This window comes from Candoia aspera, chromosome 1 (assembly GCF_035149785.1).
Source record: "Candoia aspera isolate rCanAsp1 chromosome 1, rCanAsp1.hap2, whole genome shotgun sequence".
NCBI classification, from domain to species: Eukaryota; Metazoa; Chordata; class Lepidosauria; order Squamata; family Boidae; genus Candoia; species Candoia aspera.
The window spans coordinates 172,968,964-172,987,371 of record NC_086153.1 but is presented as its reverse complement, the minus strand read 5'-3'; the positions used below and the strand labels follow the sequence as shown (position 1 = coordinate 172,987,371).

The 18,408-nt window shown below is 39.7% G+C and overlaps 1 protein-coding gene across 1 annotated transcript in view; it reads left to right on the top strand.

The window, feature by feature from the left end:
* Positions 1-18,408, top strand: part of PTH2R (parathyroid hormone 2 receptor) — a 42,751-nt gene that overhangs the window by 433 nt on the left and 23,910 nt on the right. The window contains exons 2-8 of the mRNA XM_063291695.1: positions 3,028-3,133; positions 5,303-5,413; positions 5,509-5,630; positions 6,247-6,344; positions 8,600-8,783; positions 10,533-10,686; positions 16,721-16,781. Of these exons, the coding sequence (XP_063147765.1) occupies positions 3,028-3,133; positions 5,303-5,413; positions 5,509-5,630; positions 6,247-6,344; positions 8,600-8,783; positions 10,533-10,686; positions 16,721-16,781 (836 nt within the window). The remainder of the gene's footprint in view (positions 1-3,027; positions 3,134-5,302; positions 5,414-5,508; positions 5,631-6,246; positions 6,345-8,599; positions 8,784-10,532; positions 10,687-16,720; positions 16,782-18,408) is intronic.

Sequence of the window (18,408 nt, the reverse complement as noted above, 5' to 3'; positions counted from 1 at the left end):
GGTTGGTGGCGTCCGGTTCAAGGGCGAGCCGTAGGAGCGATTGCGGTAGTCCTTCCTTTGAAAAGAGGCCGTTCCTGGCCATTCCCCCCCCCCCCACGCACCCAGAGAGAAAGAAAAAGAATATTTCCAAACTTTTTCCATAATCAGTTCTCCGGGTAATATTGTGTCTCCGAAAGGAATGGAAAAACAGCAAGTGAAGCGGTATCTCCAGCGTCAGTTTCATAGCAGATCAGTCTTGAGACAATTAAGGCTGAGCGTTTAATGCCCCTAGTCCAGTTTATTGTTTTATTGAACTTTGGGCATTATCTGAAACCTCCATGCCTTCGTAGCTAGGGGGCCGTCACCACCATTGTTAAGTGCTTGTGTTTCTCTCCTTGTAAAGAACGATTTGAATCCCTGTCAGGCAAAATCGATGCTGTTAGCGAATGCTACATGAATTCTGAAAGTTTAAGATCGATTCCCTATGATTTTCTTTCTTTCAAGTCCAAGGATGGTTGGTCGAACTGTGCTCTTTCGAGCTTCAGCTCCTTCCTATTCCTGTATGGATACCTTGCTGCAGATTGCCCCTTCCCCACAGCCCAGGCTGTTACATTCCAGTGAAAAAGTAGCTTTGCTTCTTTGGGGCTGGAATGGCAGATTCTCTTCTGTGTCCCAGGATGGGTTTCATTCTGACCACGAGCTGTTTCAGGCTGTGGCCACTGGTGCCTCTTGGGGCAGGTCGCAGTAGACAGAACCAATGCAAGCATTGCCAGGGAGCGGGGTGCAGTGCTGAGACAAGCTTTAGGAAGATGTGCTGGAAAAGATTGAATGAAAAGCGAAATTACTGTAAAACCTCACATACATTGCCCTTTGTGAGACAACCTTTTTATTCCCTCAGGCTAACTGATCTCATGAGGCTGTTATGAAGATATAAATTAAATGGCTTTGTTTGCAACAGCCTGATTTGTAAAAATGCTTAAGTCTTTAACTGAAAGAAACAAACCTAAACAAGAATTGAACACATTGTAGCTACATTTTTGGCAATATGAAAAGCAATACCAAAAAACAAAACATTGGTAAACAATGTTAACAGTGTTAGCAAAACTTCCACTGTTATGGAATGCATTTTTGTGATGATGGTTGGAAAAAAAGGGTCTGTTTTCCTGAATAGCCGGGAAGTGCTGTGCTTGCACAAGATCTCAAATCGTTTTCAAAGGGTGTACACCTTTAGCTCTCAATTAGCTATAAGGTGTTGAGGAAGAGGAGGAGAGGGAAAGATGAAACATGGGTAACAAGAAGGAAAAGCATCTAGCTGGCAGATGAGGCCAAAGACTTCCAGTGTGCCCCTGAGATAGGAAAATAGAATTTCTTTGGAATCCCTTGCCAGGTTTGGTTGGTCAGTGAAAAACAAGACACTTCATTTTCCATAGTTTTTTTTTCCTGTTGGATCTTCCTTTCTTTGCTAAAGTTTGCACATTTTTCTACCACCTACAGCTGCCAAACAGCTAATGAGCAGGTGGGGCAGCATGCTTCAGTTTGGCTCCCCCCAGTTTTGTGACCACATGATGAGAGATCCAGGGCAGCCCAACACCATGTAACAGAAGTTTGCGGTTCCCCAGATGGAGCTGCTCATTGTTTATGCTCACCGCTTCCTCCTCCATGAAGCCAAGTCTGGCAGGGGAAAGTGTGTGTGCAGGGTGACCCCAGGCAAAAGTTGATGGTGAAAGAGATACCTGTGCCAGCAAGGCAAACAAGAAATAAATTCCTTAGCGATGGAGAGCTAAGGAGGGGCTTGAGGGAATGAGAAAGGTTGCTAATCCTCCCTTTGGTAATAGAGAAGCTACTACGGTCTTGGAGATTTTTCTAATCCGTTGGCCTCAGATGATGTGCTTGCTACATTCAGACTTCTACCTATTGTGAAAGGGTCCTAGTGTTTGATTAGCAGATACCCCTCTCTCGCAGTGGTTTTGCTCTGTATATACAATGAAAAAGCTGAGCTGAATGCAGGTACTAAATGCAGGGGCTAAAACGGTAGGATGCTGGATCATTTCCCCTTGAAAACCGCAGATATTGAAGGTACGTAGTGGCAGTTTTCATTGCCACTTGATTTTGCCAGCATAAGGTCAGAGGGAGTTTTCTTGGCTTGGGGAGATTTGCAGTGTTAATTGAACTTTTCAATAAGCACTTAGAGATGGGTAAATGGCAGACCAGATAGGACATTTGGAGTAGGTCTCACTGCTAAACATGCTGCAGGAAATCTGGTTGCATTCATCTCTTCCTTGGATTAGTATTGTAATAACACTGCTTGCACTGAGGCCCCGGCACAGAATCATGGCTCAGTTGGGTTATTTAAAACAAGAAAAGTGACACACAGGTGAGTTTTTCCTTCTGCTGCTTGATTTAAATGCCTGAAGCTATTGTGGACTCATATGAACTCGCCCTTGATATTTCTGCATAAATTCAAGACTATTAAAGAGTAGTGTGCACAAAAAAACAGAGAGGAAATCACCTGGAGAGATGCACACGGAGTGTAACAGTCAAATAATTAAATCATTACATTCCAAGAGAAGTCATTGCATGTATGACTTTACAATTTATTTTTTATTTTTTCAACTTTAAAATTAATGTGAGATCTGAGCCCAGAGTTCAAGTAGAGGCTAAAGCTATAAATACATGCAACAAATTCCATTATGAGTCTGAAAAATGCATTTTAACCTCACAGCAACCTATGGAGAAAGGTTGCGTCCAAAGAGACTATTTTATTCTGATGGCTAAAGGTAAATCCCCAGGCCAGCAGACTTCATGCAGGTCTAGAGCAATGGTCTAAATGTAGTGAAGGCAAGGGAGGCTCCTACTTTGTGGCATGCAAGATTAGGGGCTCACCCTTGTCACCCAATTCTTCTAAATGAAGAAGTAAATAAATACATAAGGTGAATTTTCAGAATGGGCTTACAACCATTAAAAGCGTTTTTCTTTTTCCTTGTATCCCTCTACACAAAGAAGTGTATTCATCACTCACTTGATTTCCATGTGGCTTTCCTTTATTAGGAGGAATTAGATTACACCATTACAATGGAGGACCAGATTTATCTTCTTCTGGATGCCAAAGTTCAGTGTGAAGAAAACATCACATCTCAAATACAAGAAGAAAGAGGCGAGGGTATCTTAGTAATCTAATTTTTTTCTTACTCTGTCCAGGATTTTAAAAATGATTTCAATGTAAAAAAAATATTTTAAAATGTAGAAATGGATAGAATGCAAGGAAACATATACTTCTTGTTTGATGTATAGGCCTCTTGTTGAGAACCTGGATGTTTTCGTTACCCTCTTGTCTAAAATTCAAGTGCAAGGATTGTTTGAAGCCTGCTGATAGCAGGAAATCTCTGTCCCAGCCATAATATTCTCCCTGGCCTGCCTGCAGCATTACTGTTAAGCTTTAACCAGGGATGAACCATTGGACCCTGCGCAGTTCAAAAATGATTCAGAAGTGACTTGGACCCAGTGGAAACACAACAGCTCTCCACTACAGTATTCATGAATGTTTCAGGCTATTCTGTACAAGACTGGAAAAAAAATATAAAGCTGCTTGAAGGAGTCAATTGAAAATCAGAAAACCTGATCATAAGTGAATCTGAGAAAAATCAGAGAACAGGCCAGAGCATGGTGATAACTGCAAAGAGAACATTGCATGTGAGAAGGAATGGAATGGCATGCTACTTAGAAGCAAAAAAGCATGGCCAAAATGAGGGGGGGACAGAGAGGGAGCAAGCACAAAATGGTTACCTCCCACTCCCACCAGAGCTACTGGGGTAGGAGAGCCAAAGTCTCAGTGGAAACACAATGAAAAAAGAAATGGAAGAAGCCGTAGTCGCTATAACTGGTGATTTAATAAAGCACAAGGAAGGAGAAATTAATTTATGTAGATGCCAGGTGGTGAAAGTTCTCGTCATGAATTAAACAAGGAATCACTGGAATAGCAATAAATAATGCAATTTAGAAACATGAGAAAGCAAATATTTCATTTAGTAGAAGGGCTTCTCAGTCAGTGTGTTTTTCCTCCCACACATTTAATTTCCAGACATAGTTCCCCTCTCCCCCCTTTTCTTCCTTGAAGTGATAAAACTTGAGGAGACAAAATGCATTTTGTGGTGTATTCTTCCGGCTGTGTTTTATCTTCAGCCATGTGTATCTGTCATGTTGAGGCTCCCTCCTCCCCTTCAGGCATTGTCTGGGAGATCCGAATGCAGCTGGTGTGTTGGCTGCACTAAGTAAATTACACTGAATAGGATGGCACTGGATGGGTCAGATCTAAGACCCTGCCTGTTGTAAGAAACTCAGGTGGCATGCCTGGAACTAGAAATGTGCACCTGAATCTTGGTGTGTCATCCAATATTTTAGCTAATTTTAAGAAGATTTCAAGTGCCAAGTATCTGTGTTTTTCCTCAGTCCTTCTGCTTCCTTTGTACTTCCCACTGAAAACAATGTAATGTGGAACCCTTTTTTACAACTGTCTGATTTGATAAAAATGAGTGGAAACTACAAGGAAGTTGGAATTTCCCTGAACATGTACGTTCATTTATTGCCTTCCAAAGAAAGGGTCCCAGTTTTGGGACTTCGGTCTGAACAACCTGCAGGCATTCCAATCTGTTCTCAGAGATGGTCCTCTCTGAACACCTCTTTGCTCTGGCACTGAATTTACATGTCCAAAGATCTAAGACGTGTTTTTTCCCCCTCTAAATCTGATCTTAACTGAATGTCTCCATGGAGCAGAGGATCTGGTATTGCACAGGTTTCAAGCAGGGGGATTTACTTGGCTGTCTTTGCATTGAGTTTGGTGTAATTATTCCTAGGTTAGGGTTGTGGCTCGAGGACCTCAAAAACCAGCTCATTCATAAACAACAGAGCTGACTTTAGGTACAGGGCAACGTTTAGCCATCCTATTTCACTGGATGGTTGCACTGATGAAAAGATTATTGGCAAAGTGTAGAAACAAGAAATAAATAAATGTGAGAAGTAAGCAAGTTGGCATGCTGCTTTCCTTGTAATGTTCAGATGCAATAGCTTGCTATTTTAACAGTAATATGGCTATTCTGTGATCAATGTATATACGGTGGCGTGAGTATCACACTTATTTACCAAAGTGAACTCCAGTGTCTGTATTTTTGCTCCCCTTTGTTCATAGCTTCAGTTTCTGAAATGGAAAGTATTTTCTCTCATTCATCAGTACATTCTCTGGCTAATTTTTCTCCACGTTTCTAAAATGCAATTCTTTGAGCAGTTCTGTAGCTTCTCTTCACAGCTACTTTCTTTCATTTTTCAGCAGGAGATGAGTGCTTTCCAGAATGGGATGGTCTAATCTGCTGGCCCAGGGGGTCAGCAGGAAAAACCTTAGCGGTGCCCTGCCCTCGTTATATCTATGATTTTAATCACCAAGGTATACTTCTGCTCCTATTGGATCACTGACATTATATGATATCTGGGAGAAAGAAAGGTCATCAAACTAATGGAAATGTTATTTCTTTCTGATAGGTATGGCCTTCCGACACTGTGATTCAAATGGAACATGGGTTTATGTGCACAGTTTAAACCGGACATGGTCTAATTATTCTGAGTGCCTCCGTTTCCTGCAAACAGAAATCAGCCCAGGAAAGGTATGGGCTCTTACTCCAGACAAGGAGGAGAGGAGTAAAATGAGCTGTGTGGCAGAAATATTGAGCATCTAAATATCTCTGTGACACATGATGCACCCCATAAATACAGGACAAAAGTTCGACTGGTTATATCCTCTTCCCCACATCCCTTGGTCATTTTCTGTCTTGCTGCAGAAGAGACCTTGCACACGCTGGGAAAAATGGAATAGATATTAGTTGTTTAACATACTATTTCCTGAGAAGCTTTCCCTTTATGCAGTTCTCCAGGACATGGCATCTCAAAAATGGGGATTGGGATTAGCTTCTGATCGCTTGGCAATATTAAAGAATGATGAGAATCCATGCATAGAAATCGTGTGCTCTCTCCAAGGGTCACTCAAGGACATTCCTTTTACAGTGTTGGCTCAGTGCTCCCTCCCCATACAAGAAATTGGTAGACTAGCTCTGAACATCGTAACTGTAGCTTGTAGCATTGCACTCCAGGCTCGGTTCTCTAATAAGCATAGTTTAGAAATTAGTGGTTTTTAAGATGAAATAAATTAAAGATGATGTCACAGCTAACAATTGTGTACCCAAGTAATGGTATTTAGAAGTTCTTCTACTGTCGTTTCTTCAGAGGGAATTCTTTGAACGTCTCTCTGTCATGTACACAGTGGGATACTCCATTTCCTTCTCCTCTCTGGCTGTGGCTATTTTCATCATTGGCTACTTCAGGTGAGTGATTTACTGAGAGACTGCATGACAGCAACAAGTGGAGCTAGACCAAAAGCAACGTAGATGTTGCATTCACACACACACACAGAGGCACATATCTCATCCAGATCCTCACATCACTGCCTGGCTGGGTTTACCCATCACACTGGTTTGCTTTGCCTTAGTATGAAACATGAACCCAGACTTTGTATTTTTAAGTCATGATTTATGACTTAGCACAATGTGTGAAGTTCATCAGTGGTGGTTTATTCAACAGACCATGTTTAAGGCAATCTTAATATGATGCAAACCTGGTCTTTTTCTTCCTTTCATTTTCTCAACCTATCCCATTGTAGGGAGAAAGAAACCAAAGCTTAAGCCACTTCTTGGAGCAAGCAGAAGTGGTACTGAGTGGGGACTTAATTAGCTAATAGAGAGGAAGAGGCAAAGTGGGAAGGAGCAAAAATGTACAGGCAGGCCTCACTTAACGATCATTTGTTTAGTGAAGGTTCAGATTTATGACAGTGCTGAAAAAACTGACTTACAACTAGTGCTCACACTTACACTGTCGCAGCTTCCCTGCGGTCACATGATCGTGATTTCGGTGCTTGGCAATTGGTTCACATTTATGACCGTCATAGCATCCTGTGGTCATGTGATCGCCATTTTTTATCTTCCCGGCTGGCTTCTGGCAAGCAAAATCAATGGGGAACCACATGATTTGCTTAATGACCACATGGTTTGCTTAATGAATGTGGTGATTTGCTTAATGACTGCCGCAAAAAGGTCATAAAATCCGGTCAGTTTCACTTAATGACCGCTTTGATTAGCAACCGAATTTCTGGTCTCAATTGTGGCCCTTAACTGAGAATTACCTGTAGTGTTTTATCTAGCCCAGAGCACTAAGAGAAGCCAGTGCTAGCTCTACAATCTAGTAGAGCAGGAAGAAATATGATCTCTTAATGAAAAGGAGAAACGGTGAGGTGGGCATCATCTCAAACTTATAATGGTCAAGAGCCCAAAGGGGAGATGGATAAGGAGGACCATGAAGAGGGTGGAGATGAGGTGACCCCAGTGGGATGCATAGGAGGCTTTATGAGTTGATTTTGGCTTGCAGGCCACTGATCCATAGCCACTGCTTTAAATGAGCCCTACGTCATCCCTCCCATTCATCTGCAATTCGGAGACTTCTGCTGACATTGATAAATGAAACGGGATAATAAAATTGGGTTTTGTGGCCTGGAATTAAAACCTGTATCCAATAAAGTATCTTTGATGAAAACTCATTTTATACACATACACACAAAGACACCCACAAATAGCTTTGGTAAGTTACAATTTTGAACAGTAAAAAATCGGAAGAAATGGGCACATCTGTATTTATGAGGATGAAATCCTAGGATTTTGAACAAAAAAAGTCTGAAAAGGATTAAACCTGTTCTCAGCTCCTTCAGTGCCTGAAATCCCAGTGTCTCAAATGCCAGTTAGCACCAAACCTCTGCAGTTACAAACAAACTGGATTTACCTAATGCACTAAACCTTGATTTGTCTTAATGATAGGTTGTTGAATAAGCCACGGTAGATGAGATCACATATAATTCTAAAGTGTATGCCATGATTTACAAATGCTGGGCTGAGCCAAAACAAAATAGGAATAATTATGGCTTATTCAGCAAACTGTCTTTTGAGATGCTATGCTCTCTGAAAAGGCACAATGACAGAATCCAAGCTCAATCCTTGCTCCTTAAATTTACATGTCAAAGCACATCAGTTTACAGCAGAGTCATTTTTGGAAGTGATGTGAAAGACATAATCCATGGAGAAAACTGTTTTTGTGGTAACAGATATTTTTGATTGGAATGTAGAAACAGTTATTTGACCCAAATGATCTTGGGTGAAGATAGTTTCTGTTCTTAAAAGCAGGTTCATTCAACTATATTACGCACATATCCTTAATAGTTGTCCCTGGTTCAAACTTGTCATTTTCTCTTTTTGTTAAGATCAAACAGCCTTTTATAGCCACAAGACTGTGATGCCTATTGATCTGATTCTTTTTTTAAAAAACAACAACTACAAATTCAAGAAGAAGGCTAGGTAGTGTCTCTTAACTACTAAGATATCAAAGTGGAACTATCATGTTCAGGAGCAGTGTACCTTTAAGCAATAGATGCCAGGGACCAAAAATAAGGGAGAATTCTAGCTTCATTGCCTCATTGGAAATAGACACTAGACAATATGGTCCTTCATTCCATTAAATAGTGTTTTTCCCCAACTAGGAGGCTCCACTGCACCCGGAATTGTATACATCTGCATTTGTTTGTCTCTTTCATGCTCAGAGCTACCAGTATTTTTATTAAAGATAAAGTTCATCCTCATTTTGGAAACAAAGAGTTTGACTCACTACTCACAAATGACCTACAAAGTATTGTACAGACTCCAGTCATGGACAGATCTCAGTATGTAAGTACTGCTCCCCTCCTGTTTTTCACATTCCGCACCCCAGAACTTCCCCAGCCTTGGAGCTATTTATTTCAGAGTCAATGCCTGATCCATGAACATTACAGGCCCAAAACTCAGTGCTGGTCCTCTAAGTGATGCATTTCAGCAGACCTAAAATCAGTAGCCATTCATTTCCATGTATCTGCTGAAATAGTTCTATGGTTGATACATGACAAACCTCAATTGCCATGTTGCCCTTGCTTAAATCAATTTAGCAACAGTAAAATTTAATGAAAATATCTGAGATTAATTATATTTTTTTCAGATTGCTTCCCAGTTGAAAATATAGGGATGGGAGGATAATTCCACTGGCACCTTGAGCACCTTTTGGGAACCCAGACCAGCTATACAGAACCAAGGATTGGGTGAAAGTAGAGGATAACTTTTAAAAAAAATTATATATTATATAGATTAGAAGTGCCATGTGGCTTGGACTGCTGTTGAATTTTTTTTTTACTCTGGCTTACATGCTGGGGCATCTGAGGGAATGGTAAGAGTCTTGGCCCCACCTTTGATTGGAACAATAGCAGAAGCCCTTTTTGTTGCTTGTAGGCAAGGTCTGTCCACCATGTTCAAAATCCTCTACCAATATTTGTGTTGGCAACCCCTTTTGGCAATGGAGTAGAAGAATACCCAGTTCCCAGGTCCTGAAACGGGTGTATCTGATACAGGGTGGTCATCTGAATCCATACAGTTCAGAAGCCAAATTATGGGGTCTGCTTTGCTTGATTGGGCTATGATGCTATAAAACATCAAAGAGTGCAGTGCTTGGGTTGGGCTGTATAGAAAGCCACTTCAATATTCACCTTGGCCAAACTTTCTTCCCAGATAAGTCACTGATGAAGGAGCTTTGTCTGCTTATGTGTGCATTTGTGAACTTCAGCTTCTTAATGGATATTTGGTTTTTAAGGAGACAAATCTCTGAATCACAGATATAGGCAACATTTGCCTTCCAAACATTTTAGACTGTATTTCTCACATTTTTTTTCTATCTGGGGCTAATGGAAGTTGGTCCAATACAACTCAGTTGCTCATTATTGCTGCATTGGGATATACCCCAATGACTTGCCTCAGATGAACAACATTGGTACAAAAAGAAATGTTGGACTAAGACAGGCAGCATTTAAATACTTCACAGTAACTGCGTGGGGACTTTTTTCCTATTAAATTCTGACTACTGTTATTCTCGAGGGACGCGGTGGCGCTGCGGGTTAAACCACTGAGCTGCTGAGCTTGCCGATCGGAAGGTCGGTGGTTCGAATCCGCGTGACAGGGTGAGCTCCCGCTGCTAGTCCCAGCTCCTGCCAACCTAGCAGTTCAGAAACATGCAAAAAGGAGTAGATTAATAGGTACTGCTTCGGCGGGCAGGTAACGGTGTTCTGTGTAGTCATGCCGGCCACATGACCACGGAAGTGTCTACGGACAAACACCGGCTCTTCGGCTTTGAAACGGAGATGAGCACCGCCCCCTAGAGTTGGACACGACTGGACTTAATGTCAAGGGAAATCTTTACCTTTACTACTGTTATTCTCACAAATATTAAATATGTCTCAGAAAACAAAAAAGTTGAAGAACATGAAGCATCGCTACCCTTAGCTTTAGCTGCCTCATTATGTCTATTTAATAAGTTTTTGACAATGAAAAATTAGTATACAATTAGACTGGATCATTTCCCCCAATACATATGTTTGCTTTGTTTTTGATTAATAGGTGTGGTGCAAGATTACTGTGGTGATCTTTATTTACTTCTTGGCAACAAACTACTATTGGATCTTGGTTGAAGGCCTCTATCTGCACAGCTTAATATTTGTGGCTTTCTTTTCGGATACCAAGTACCTATGGGGTTTTATCTTAATAGGCTGGGGTAAGATACATAGTTTTTCATTTAAGAATGTTTTTTTCTTTAAAATTAAAACAGTACTATATCGACTTTAAAGTTAATTAATTGGAAAGGTATGTCATTTGCTTGGCCCTTAATTATATTATCGTTTCTGCAAACAAAGGTTGGATTCAACCATTTATGTATTCTAGATCAATGTGTTATATCTACTATGGTAATTTAATCTTTGTACGTTTACTCAAAGGAATTCAAGGTGACTGCTTCCCAAATAAGAAGCCTAAATTAATTATACGTAGGTCCCATTGAAATTAAAATTAAAACTCCCAGTAAATACCCCACTGATTTCAAATGTGATTGAAGTGGAGCTCAGAAGTCCATTGCATAATGTGTGATATACTCCAATGTAAGAGCATATAGGATTGCATTTGGGCCTTAATGTTTGCTTTCACCTAATTTTGAGAATATGCTTTTATGTTGGGTTTTGGTGGTCTCTGATCTTGGTAGTTTTCTTGCAGATGTTACATTACCGAGCTAGGTAACATCTTCAGTGTGCCCTAGCCAGAAAATGAAATGTCTGCAAGAAAACTACAAGGCTCAGAGAGCACCAAGAACGTAACAGTTCAACCCTGAGCTGCATATATTGTCTTCTACTAGATATTCTTTTTCATAACTATTTCACAAAAGACCATCACCATCACTTGTACAATGAATCTAATATTTTTATTAAAGGAAATAATGAATCAAAATGAGCAATGACTCCTATCTCAAGTTTTTATAATCATATTACTTTTGCCATTATGGCCCTGTCCCAAGTAATGAGAGCTCAATTTAACTGGGAAGCCAAGCTGTTTTGTTTTTGCTTGTATTTGGGAAGCTAATAGAAAAATCATTGCAACTCTTAATAGGGTAATGTCTTATCAATTAGGCTTGCTAATCAAGATTTTGTTATCCTCTTGCATTTTTCCTAACACAAAGAGAAATAATATAGCCAGTCTTCCCATCCATCCTACAGCTGGCTCAGTTCCAATCCCACTTCCTTCCTTCCTTCCTTCCATCCATCCATCCATCCATCCATCCATCCATCCATCCATTTTTAATATAGGATTTGAGGACTGGGTTTGGATCCTTGTGGAAAACTATTCACTCTTGTAAACCTTGGAATGCGGTATGAAGAAGAAAGTCCAAACTAAATTTATTTCTTATTAAATTAAAATAAAATGAATGGATGAATACAATTAATATGATTACTCATCATATCTTTAAATATTTTCTCCTTCCACCACATTAAATATTACAGTTTGGCTGCAATGTTTGGAAGGTCTCTGGAAGCCATATCCAGAACTTTGTGGGGATGGAATGTGATTGTGTGTACCTCTATTTAAAACAAACCCAGTTGGGACCTGATTATGGATATCTTATTCCGGAATTAGTTGAAATTAAAATCAGTTGATTTACTTCTACCTGGTAGATCCAAGGAATATGACAAACAAAATATTGTATACACTGTAAGTGTTGATGTACAGTGTTTAATATGATACTAGTAATTCCCTTAAAAGTAATTGATCTACATTACATGAAACAACTATCAATTATATCAAAGCCTTTGCTGGTGACAAATTAAGTGAAGAGCAATCCATGGTGCAGCTAATTAAAGTAAGAAAAGATAGCAGATTTTGGAAAAGTCAAAGATGTCTTTAAGTTGAGCTCAACTCCTAGGCACTTCAGGGACACCTCCATGCATTTTTCTTGGCAACAGTACAGAAGTAATATGCCATTGCTTTCTTCTGGAAAACCCTAGAATTACTTGGTGGACAACCAACCAAGAATTAGCCAAGGACAATCCTGTTTAGCTTCCAAGCTCAAACAAGGCTGGCTGTCATCCTCTGAGGCTCTTGTTAAAACCACAGACCCTTGCTGAGTTAGATGAAGAAAAGCTGCCTTGGTGGAAAACAGCTGTATACATCCCTGTAATTGTATGTGATATGGGAATGTACATTTGCCTTTTTAAATATGTATTTTAGAAATATTTGAAGATCATTTAATACTGGAATATGGTGATATAGTATATTAAATTATGTATTATAACATTTTTATTATTCTAATGCTGAGAGCCATCTTAGTATAGTGGTTAAGGCACCAGGCTAGAAACTGGGAGACCGTGACTTCTAGTCCCACCTTTGACATGAAACCATCTAGATGACTTTGGGCCAGTCAATCTCTCTCAGCCCTAGGAAGGAGGCAATGGCAAACCACTTCTGAAATCTTACTACGAAAACTGCAGGGACTTGTCCAGACAGTCACCAGGAGTCAATGCTGACTTGAAGGCACCAAAACAAACAAACAAAATCTAATAGGTATATTGATAGTTTATATTGAGCTACAACAAATCAAGGGTATGCATTCGATATTGCCCATCTGGGAGGGAGACACTGCAAAACAAGAACAATGGTTCGAGGTCTTCTGGCTGATCTGGTAATGAACTCAATGTATGGTCTCAGATCTCTGTAAGGTTAAGGGCTATCTCCTTTGCTTTGGAATTTTATTGCTGAATTGGTAAGTGGAAACTGATCATGCTCCTATTTTCAATAAGGTTTTTAAATACATTATTATTAAAGGATCTGCTTTTTATGAAACAGATAAAACAAGATTCTCAGGAATGTTTGGAGATAGACCTTCTATGAACTTAATGGATGTTTGGGATGTTTTTGAGGCATATATAGCCGTAGCTGTAATGGTGCATAGAAAAGGACAGATGTAAAAAATCTAAAGAAAAAAAATGAAAATAAAGTTAAAGAACTTTAAGCTGGAACTTATTTTCCTTTACAAAATATTCATTGAATGATATAAAGCTGTTGGGACCGGGGGGAAATGGTAAATTATTGGCTTCTTAGTTGAAACAACAACAAAGTAATTTCTGTGTCAATAATGGTATGAGTAAAACATATAAGAGAGCCAGTTTGGTCTAGTGGTTAAGGCAACAGGCTAGAAACCAGGAGGCTCAGAGTTCTAGTCCCGCCTTGGGCACTAAAGCTGGCTGGGTGGCCTTGGGCCAGTCACTCCCTCTCAGCCCAACTCACCTCACAGGGTTGTTGTTGTGGGGAAAATAGGAGGAGGAAGGAGTATTAGGGATGTCTGCCACCTTGACTTATTTATAAAAATAATAAAGGCGGGATAGAAAATAAATAAATAAATAATATATAATGACTCTAATCTAATAAATCAATAGTTTAAATACATAGACACACACTCAGTTTTATTATATTGAGTCAAAGATTATTGATAGAAAGTTTATTGATGGATAATATTAGAAAGATAGTCCACCACAGATTTACAGTCTTAAATTGATGAAATATCTGCTCTTTGCTTATGAACTGGCTTTTTGTGGTATGTAATAGAAAGACTAATCAATATTATTTCACATGGTCAAAGTGTAGTGCTGTGTTTAAAAATTGACCTTCCTGTTAGTTATTGTTTTATCTGTATTCCTTTTTTGTATCCTGAAGCAATAAGAATATTTTTTTTTAAATTGAAAAGGAGAGAAAATAAATATTATTATTTTATTTCAAATTATTTCTATTTAAAAGAAGGTGGATGGTTTTAATTCAGTCTGAAAAGAATGCACTTCAGGCTCTAAATAATGACTATGAACAATTGTTTGGATTAGATAGTGCTAAACCATTCTCTTCAAAGGCCTGTTAAGTGTTACACCACTTTAAATGTTGATATGACGTAGTGCTACTTAGTGCTCCTCTATGAATAGAAGGCTCTTTGATTCAGTAAAAGCCCCATTCCACTAATTGGATACAGCCCTGCATTTGTATGTCATTATTTTCTTTTGGTTTTCCTCTTGTGTGTTACGTGCCATGTTTCTTTGATGTGCTTATGTTTTTTTCTGGTATAGCTTGATATTAGCACTTTGTATGGATTATTATTGAAGTATTAGACATTTTCTATTCTGTAAATAAAATATACACTTTTAATTACTTAAAGAAAGATCTATCTATAAATCCATTTGTCACAGTACATGAATTCTTATTTCCAGCAGAAGCAGAATATTTAAAATTTTACATCGAACTCCAGATTCCTTGGATCAGATCACTCATGTCATAGGGATTTTGAGGGTTGAGACTGGAACTAAAGGTTCCCAAGTCAGAGATAAACATACAACTGCTTGGTTTCAAGGCCACCAAGTCCCTTGCTAAATATCTGTTAATTTGGGAAGATGGGAATTTAAATCCAAAGGTTAGAAATGTAATGTATATCATCTCACTGGCAATGGGCAATGACTTTGTTCTTGCCTACAGAAAAAAAAATAGTGCAGCTGAGTTGTTTGTGTGAATCAAAATCAAATCAAATTTATTTAACTGTGGTCAATGACCAGCAAGGCGAAAAAGCAAAACATAAAAAATGACTGAATATAGCTAAAACCTTAGGGCACCTTAGGTCATCTTATGGAAATTGCTATAGGTAGAAATCTAGCAGCTCTATTGCTGATCTGCAAGTAGGAAAGATGGCCTCTCCCTCATAAAAACAGATGGCCAGACAGATGGCCTCTCCCTCATAAAAACTTGAGTTTTTGTTAAGAGTTGGTAAAGGTATGATTGGATCTAAACTGGTATTAAAAAGTCAATGGAAAAATATATGCAAAAAGGTCTCAGGTTTGTTCAGACCACAAGGACAACATTTCTTGGAGAATGAGGTCCTACTGTTCCTCCCATCTAGTAGTGCCAGGGGTAAGACTTCGAAGTGAGTCAGAAAAAGGGTTCTATAATGTGCTGGGCAAACAAGGTTGAATAAGTAGTTTGCCGGTATAAAAGATTTCCAATTTGGAACCCACCACTGGGAGTTGGCACCCAGATCCATTTGTCATATGATATCAGACCCTTTGACGGATTTCACCTTTAGCTCTTTCTAAATCTAGGAGCAGCTGAGAGTAGTAGAAAGACCACAGTAACATGGTTGGTTGAGATTTTTTCCTTTTCACTTTGGTAAAAACCCATCAGGGAGAATTAATGGGGCCAGTGAGCTACGAGAAAGCAGGAGTCTGTGCATTTTCTGCCATCAAGAAGCATGAAGTGTCAAGAGACCTATACTTCACTGCTGAATCCTGATCTGGGTGGCTGATAAATTTCTGGGAATACAAAGTAAATCTGGATAATTGGAGGATGGATTTTATTCAGTTTAATTTGGATAGTATAAATTACTGTGCTGTAATGAAAATAATTATTGCTCACTAAATCAGACCCAAATCAATATTGCAAAGAACAGGCATTTCTCCTAACAAAGTGTGGTTTGGCGTATGGCTCCCAGAGACATCCAAAATTGTTATTAAACTGTAATTTTTAATGTGACAAGAAACATTATTAAATTCAGACTGGAATGTAATTGTATGAAATCTGTTTCATTTTAATTCGATTTCATTTTAATTCAATTCAATTTAAATGAAATGAAATGAAATTTGATTTTGTCCTGGTCCCACCAGCTACTTTTTGCAGCACACCCTGGAAGTCAGATGGAACCCCCAGCCCAGAAAAAGTTGTAAACATCTGACCTAGAGCTCTTTCCTCTGAAGGCAGGAGCTGATCTGAAGTTCACTTATTACTTTAAGGCCACTGGCCTTCGCAGAGAAGACTAATAGCAAATTCGTACAGAAAGGCCATTGTCGGAGGTGCTCCTTCTCAAAAAGGGTGTGCTGCAGCTGCTGTCTACACAGAACGACAATCAGCCTTTCCTCCTGGGCAGGTTTCTTTGGAACCCGAGGACTGACTAACATTCAACAGCTCACCCTCCTCCTCTTCTCCATCTCCTCTGTACTTTGTGGATAGTAAATGCCAACCTCTTGCAAAGGAAGGTTAGAAGCACCCATGGCTATGCAATTGCTCTGAATGGCGACCTCTTAGTAGAAGTTCTACTCCATCGAGGAGAAGGCACTTGGTTCCCCACGGTGCCTGCTCTATCCAAATGCTTCTATTCCTTTCCTTTGGCTGAGAAGAAGGGATTTTCCATTTTTATTTCAAATCTCTTCTAACAGCTGGCAACACATTTTTCATATTTATAGGTTTCCCAGCTGTCTTTGTAGTGGCCTGGGCAGCAGTCAGAGCAGCAGTGGCAGATGCAAGGTAAGTGGACATCAAGCAGAGATTTCCTGAATCTTTTTTTTTTTTTAATGGAAGGGCAATAGCTATGCTACTGTTCTGTTCCAGGACATTGAGTGGGGAGGAGGAAGACAGACAATTGTTGTGAGGGTGAATGTGCACAAAAAATAAAAGGCTGTTGGGAGAAAAATCGCAGTGCATATTTCTGGAGAGTATTGATGTATTGCAAACCAAGAAAGGTGCTTTTCTAGCCTTTCTTCTTTTTAGCACAAGTCTTCATCCAGAGATGCCCTTTACTGGATGTTAGACATTAAATGCTATGCCAGCCTAAGAGAATGTGATCCCTGCTATGCATGCATGCACACACAAGTAGATTTTCACAGCAACCAATTAATATATTTGCAGTTTCCCTGTTGCAAACTGCAATTGATTTTGCTAAAGACTTTTCCAATCCTTGTGCTCTATGGGTCAGACATTTTGTATCCCCTCTGCTACTCAAAATCATCACATTAGAATATGTGAACATTTCAGAATTAGATGATGGTCTCAGTAAGGGTAATAGTCAGGAAACCATAAACAAGCCCATAAGCATCAGCTGTGGATAGATAGACATGCCCCTGTCAGGATAAGAATAAGAGGGTGGACTCTGAGTCCAAGACGGTTCCTGCTACAGGATTTCTCAAGGAGGAAAAGCTGTTTGGTGACCCATTAGAAGAGGTGCTAGTTAAACAATCAGTGGGGGAAAGTGCTTCTTTTTTAATCATCTAAGAGGAATGACTCCAGGGAAGCTAGGGAGTAAATTGGAGCAACAGTGACTGCACAGTCATACCAGTACTGTAGGAAGAGATTGCAACATTTTGCCACCTACTGTCTCTAGATAACATCCAGCACAATCATGAATTTAAAAAAGGCAGATAAATATGAGAGATACTACAGGTTCTGAATAGATACTTGTTGGAGGTCCCAGCAAATCAGCATGCCTCATTAGCATGTGGGTGAGTTTGCTCTAGGATGCAAATTCTCTATGTGCTTCTGGAGGAAGCTGTTCGTTGCCCCTCCCACATTCCTCATCTCACTTCTTCCTTCTTCACCATCTGGGAAGGCAGCATGCGGCTTGCAGCTCCTTCCATCTCTGGGGGCCATGCTTGGCCCTAGAGTGAGGAGGTTCCCCCTTTCTCCATGCACCCTTTAGCAGCAATGAGGGCTAAGGGTTAAATCAAGGACAGAAGAAGAACAAGAATCGTCTTTTCCTGAATGATGTAACTGGACCAAATAAATGGGTAAGATGTTCTTTTTACTTACTTTTGAACCTACTTTGTCTAAGGGTGTAATTCTTTATGCTTGGGTGGGCTAAGTGTGTAAGATCAATAACCTATGTTTCTCTAACGTGCTCATTAATGCTATTTAAGATAATATTCTTTTTCTGTGCACATCTTCCACTGTGTTAAGCTCTGCTCCATTCAGTGGTCCTAGCTGTCCACTAATGGCTTCAGTACTCAGGTCTGGCACTCTGGAATGCCTTCAGAAAAAATACATGCTTTCTATATATACACATGCTGATTCATGCAGCACACGAACTTCATTCTGAATCCTTTTCTATATAGAGGTTGATCATTTTGGCATATCCGTAATCACTGTGAGTATTCAAAAA